We start from the raw sequence: 5845 nt of genomic DNA, 5'->3' as shown, positions 1-5845 counted from the left end.
AGAAACAATGGAGAGAACTTTCTAAAGAAGATTTATCTCCTGCTTTTGATCATTCATCAATCAAAATAATGACTGAAAAATACAATGGGAACAAATTAGGCTTAGAAGAAGGAAAATTTGTGAGTGACCGGTGTACAGGATTGCCCTCTAAAATGCAGGATACAGTAGAGGAAAAGAGTGAGAGGTGAGTTTGATGCAACTGTGAGTATGAAATAAGGGAGACTCTGCTTTTGCGTTCATGTGACTTTTTCTTAATTGCCAAAGGGGATAAGCAGTATGTGATGACATTGTTAGCAGAGAGCTCTCAGTCTTGTTAAGAAACCGGTACCTATAAAGAGAAACGATTGGAATGATTAAAATATCAACAGTTGTTATATGTCATTGATCCAGTCGAGTATGACTCATAACAACCCTATGAACAAAAGATCTGAACCTAGTCCTGTCCTATGCCGTCTTCACGGTTCCTGACACAGAAGAGCCCATTGCAGCAGTGACCGTTTAAGTTCACCTGTTTGAGGGTCTTCTTCTCTTTGCTGACCCTCCACTCTTCCCAATATCATGTCCCTCTCCAAGGAACAGCACCTCCTAGCAATATGTCCAAAGTATGTGAGATGAAGCCTCGTCATTCTTGCCTCGAAAGAGCACTCCAGCTGCACCCTCTCCAAGATATCTGTTCTCTTGGCTGTCCATGGGATGTTCAGTGCTCTTCTCCAATACCATAGCTCAAACACGTCAATTCTTTTTCTGTCATCCTTATTCATTGTCCAGGTCTCAGATGCATAGCTAGTAATCGGAAGGACTATGGCCTAAATCAGAAAAATCTTGGTCCTCAAACTGACATCACTAATCCTCAATAATTTGGAAAAGTCCCTAACTACAGATTTTCCCAGTGCATTGTGTCTCCTTATTTCCTGACTGCTTATACCAGGGGTTTTAATTGTGGATCTAAGCAAGATGAAGCTGTTAATGGTTTCAGTCTCATCTCCATCCATCATGATGTTGCCTACCAGTCCAGTGGTAAGAATCTTTGTTTTCTTTTTTTTTAAATATTTTTTGTTTGCGTGTACCGTCAAATCAGATCTGACTGGTACAGGAGGAGATTGTCCCTCCTTCCCCGGCAGAGCATCTGGTGGATTTGAACCGTTCGCCTCTGGAATTGTAGTTGCAGCTCCTTGCCACTAGGCCACCAGAGCTCCTGAATCTTTGTTTTCTTGATACTGAGATATAGGTCATATTGAAGCCTGCATTCTTTGATCTTCTGCAACAAATGCTTCAAGTTGTCCTCGCTTCGAACAAGTAAGGCTGTGTCATCTGCATGACACAAGTTATTGTTGAGTTTCCCTCCAATCCTGATGCCATATAAGTCCACAGGAACTAAGATCTTGGATCAATTCCATTGAAATTTCATAAGCATCTTAAGACTAGATTTGAGACACTGAACACCATTTATAGAAGACCAGATGAGTTGTGGAAGGATATCCATGAAGAAAGCAAAAGGTTGTTAAAAAAAACAGAGGAGAAAGAAAAAAAAAACACGAAGTGGATGTCCGAAGAGACTAAAAATTGCACTGGAGTGTCAAGAAGCCATTTCTAAATGAAAACATGTGAAGTGAAAAAGCTGAACAGACAGTTTCGAAGGGCAGCCCGGGAGGACAAAGTAAAGTACTATAATGGAATGTGCAGAGAGCTGGAATTGGCAAATACAAAGGGAAGAACTTGCTCTGCATTTCTTAAGCTGAAAGAACTGAAAAACAAATTTAAGTCTTTTGTTGAACATAGCAGCTAAAAAAACTTCATTGCTGTTAGGTTGGAATGGACTCAGCCAACTCTCTGTTGCATTTCTGATACTATAATTTACATGAGAGAAATTGCACATCTTACTCCGCTGGTGTTTTTGACTACCAGAGGGGCTTAGCCTTTAGCAGTACAATTCCCTGTGGACTACTCTACCAGGGTCAGTGTAATTAAGTATTACAAATGCATATATTACCATATAGAAAATAGTATGAACAGTTTATTCGGATACTGGTATTCTTTTTTTTTTATTTCTTATAATAATTTTAATGAGCATTTACAGAGATTTTTGGATTTCTATTCATTCATTGTTGCACTTTTCTCCCTGCCTAGCCCTCCCCCCTAGCCCCTCCCCCCAGTTTGCTCCTCTTTTTGAGAAAGTAAAAGAAAAATTGTTTCTTTGATATACAATCCCCACACACCCCCTCCCACCACCCCAGGTACACTCCACTATGAACCCTTAATTCTGGATTCTTGTGATAACTATAATACCCTATCATATATTGCTTTTAAATTATTCTCTCCCTCATCTGTTTCAATGCAGTATACATAATTTATCCAGTTTTTCTCTGACTTATCCCAACCGTGATATCAATTCCATTCTACGACAGTGGAACCATGCAGTATTTGTCCTTTTGTGACTGAGATATTTCACTCAGCATAATGTCCTCCAGGCTCACCCATTTTGAATAATATTGCATGAGTTCCTTGTTTTTCAATGCAGCATAGTATTCCATTGTGTGAATATACCACAGCTTCTCTATCCATTCGTTTGTTGATGGGCACTTAGGTTGTTTCCAGCTCCTTGCTATTTTGAACAAAGCCACGATAAACATGGGTGTGCATACATCTGCGTGGATGTCATTTATGGTCTCTTTGGGGTATATTCCCAGTAGTAGAATTGCTGGGTCAAATGGTACCTCTATTTGCAACTTTTTGAGAAAGCGCCATACTGCCTTCCACAGTGGTTGCACCGATACTGGTATTCTTGTATAGCATTTGTACTCCAGTTATTATGTAGTTGAAAATATATCTTCATTAAAATTATTAAATACTTAAATGATTAAACTTAATTCTGAAAACTCTTTTAGTAATAAACCTAGTACACAGCCATAGTAATTAATTGGTACACATAGTACCACCTGGTTCATAGACTAATAGAATAGAATTGACAGCCCTGAAATCCATCTAGCTCTGGACAGTGTGTTTTGACAAGATGGAACTCATTTTGTAAGGAAAAGACAGCTACTTTAACAAATGATACTGAGAAAAGTGGATATTTATGTGTAGAAAAGACACAAGACAGACTTCATACTCAAAGGTAAAGGTCATTAAGGATAAAATAGAAACTTAAGAGCTATCATCTATTTAGACTAGCAAGTATAATGGAAAATGCACAATCAAGAGGATAAATTAAATCCCCGTGTTCATCAAACTCAAGAAGTATGGAGATAGGACGCATCCCTGGCATACACCTCTCCTGATTTTGAACCATGCAGTGTTTCCTTGCTCTGGTCTGATGACTGCTTTCTGACCCATCTATAAGTTTCACATAAGCACAATCAAGTGTTCTGGGATTCCTATTCTTCTCAGATTGAGCTACAGGTTGTTGTGATCCACACAGTCAAATACCTTTGGATAGTCAGTGAAACAGACAGACATTCCTCTGGTACTGATTATTGCAGCAGTATACATTAATAATAAAAAAAAATGTGTAAACAATGTATATGCCCCCTAACAATGAATGGATAAACAAAATGCGATTCCTCTATCTGTATAATGGGATACTGCATAGTCAATAGGGTAAACGAAGTTTTGATACTTGCCTACTATATAGCTTGGATACAGCTAGAGGGATTTTGCTAAAGTGAACTTAAGTGACTCACAAGAGGACAAATGCCTTATGACCCTGCTGATAAGAAAGAGAAGGAAAAAAGAAATGTACTTAGAAGAGATTGTATTAATATGGACAACAGGAGAAAAGCATTAGAGCCAACACTCATGGAAATGGAAAACGTTGCACAGCAGATTTTAATTGATGCCAGTAAATTCAACATTTGTGTAAAGTTTAATTGGCAAAGTTGTGTGATATATTTATAAGAGAAGAGGAGCTACTGAAGCTCCTCATGTAAATCAGACACCTCAGGATTCAGTATCTTGGTTTCAGTGTTTAAGGTCATCATGTCATGAAACATTCCAGTTCATTGGCTTGCTAATATGTTTAGTTCCCAGTAATCTGGATTTCTCTGATTTGGTTTCTCATTGTCTGATCAATGTTTATTTAAGGTATTTGGTAGCTGGAAAACCAGTTGGAGTTTTACCATCATGCAGACATACAGTGAATGAAAAGAGGAGATAAGTAATTTGAGAAATGTTTTATTAGGAAACAACTCATACAACATTGTACCTCATACTTTATATATAGTCCCAGAAAAATACATTTTAAGAGTAAAAAAAAAATATATGAAATGAAAATCATATACTAACAGACCATGCAAACTCTAGCCTTAATGACCCTGGAACCAGAAAAGTTAGATCATACTACAGCCTTACAGGGTCACTATAAAAATCCCACAAAGAGTGGAAAAAATAGAAACCAGACTAAAAATCATAAGACAGACCAGGTTTATTTGTCTGATAAAGATGACAGGATCCCAAGACAATAATACTTAGGACCCTTTTAAGTCTGAAACTGAATTAATACTATTGGCTCAACTTTGAGCCAAATAATAAACCTCTAAATTGAGTGACAACTCCAAGTCTGTACATATTTCTTGGTATAATTAACCACATAAAATAAAAAAGGCAGTTGTTGCCCCTTTAAAAGTTAAGGCAGAAAGGAATTTAAATTAGAGACAGACGGTGGAAGTTAAGTGCTGTTAGAGTTGGATACCTCCATTCAGTGTCACAAAACAGTATTATGAATTGTTGAATGAAAAACTAATTTATTCTGTAAATTGTCGTTCATATTCCAGTAAAATATTACAATCAGTGTGTGTGTATTTATATGATTGTAGTGTGCATGATAGAGTCAGAACTGACTTCATAGCTCATCCTACACAAGAGTTTTCAGAAGCAGTCAGTTGTACAGGGAGAGAGTGCCCATTTTTCCCCAGTGGAGCAGCTAGTGGATTTGAATTGCATACTTTTGGGTTTGTAGCCCAACATTGTACCTCTAATCCACTAGTTTAGGTGACCCTCAGTGGTTTTTCAGAGGCAGGGAATCGCACGGGAGGAAATTACCCATCCTCCTTCCATGGAGCATCCTTCGGGATTGCAGAGCAGCTTCTTATCACTAAGCCACCAGAGCTCTGTATGGGGTAAATGGAAACAAAGCTTCTGCTGTAGAAGTCACGAAAATATTAACTAAATACCTTTTACCAGAGCCTTGGTGAAAAGTTGTATGTAATAAAGTAAATCAGATGCTTCCAGAACCAACTTAACCTTTGATTGCTACGTGTGAGAACCAATAAAAAAAGATAGGAACAAAATTGACATTTTGGTAAGAAAATATCTTGGTTTTAGGTTCTGTTGAAAGTACTACTATAAAAAAAGGGGAGGGACTCTGGTGGCCTAGTGGCAAGAAGCTGCACTTCAATCACAAAGATATGTGGTTCAAATCCACCAGATGCTCTGCCGGAGAAGAAGGGACAATCTCCTGTACCAGTCAGATCCGATTTAATGGTTGTTGTTGTTATGTGCCGTCAAGTCACTTGCGACTCATAGCAACCCTGTGTACAACAGCCCTAAACTCCGGTCTGTTGTGTGCCACTCGCACTGTCTCTGACACTCCCATTCCAATTATCCCAGTCACTGAATCAATCCACCTCATAGAGGGCCTTCCTCTCCTGCGTTGTCCTTCCACCCTCCCAAGCATGTTGTCCTTCTCCAGGGACCTGTCTCTCCTCACAACATGTCCAGAGTATGTTAGACGGAGCCTCAGAATCCTTGCCTCCAAAGAGCCACCCGGTTTAACCCTTTCCAGGACAAATCTGTTTGTTTTCCTAGCAGTCCATGGTATTCTCAATACTCTTCTCCAGCACCACAGCTC

At 38.8% G+C, this 5845-nt stretch overlaps 1 protein-coding gene across 1 annotated transcript in view; it reads left to right on the top strand.

The window, feature by feature from the left end:
• PTPN2 (protein tyrosine phosphatase, non-receptor type 2) overlaps positions 1 to 5845 on the top strand; it is a 140161-nt gene that overhangs the window by 123933 nt on the left and 10383 nt on the right. The window contains exon 8 of the mRNA XM_006897021.1: positions 3 to 184. Coding sequence (XP_006897083.1) covers positions 3 to 184 — 182 coding nt within the window. The remainder of the gene's footprint in view (positions 1 to 2; positions 185 to 5845) is intronic.

This window comes from Elephantulus edwardii, unplaced genomic scaffold (assembly GCF_000299155.1).
Source record: "Elephantulus edwardii isolate Elephantulus edwardi_28Jun2011 unplaced genomic scaffold, EleEdw1.0 scaffold00196, whole genome shotgun sequence".
In the NCBI taxonomy this organism is placed as follows: domain Eukaryota; kingdom Metazoa; phylum Chordata; class Mammalia; order Macroscelidea; family Macroscelididae; genus Elephantulus; species Elephantulus edwardii.
Note: the sequence above shows the minus strand (reverse complement) of the source record. Positions and strands in the feature narration are given on the sequence as shown.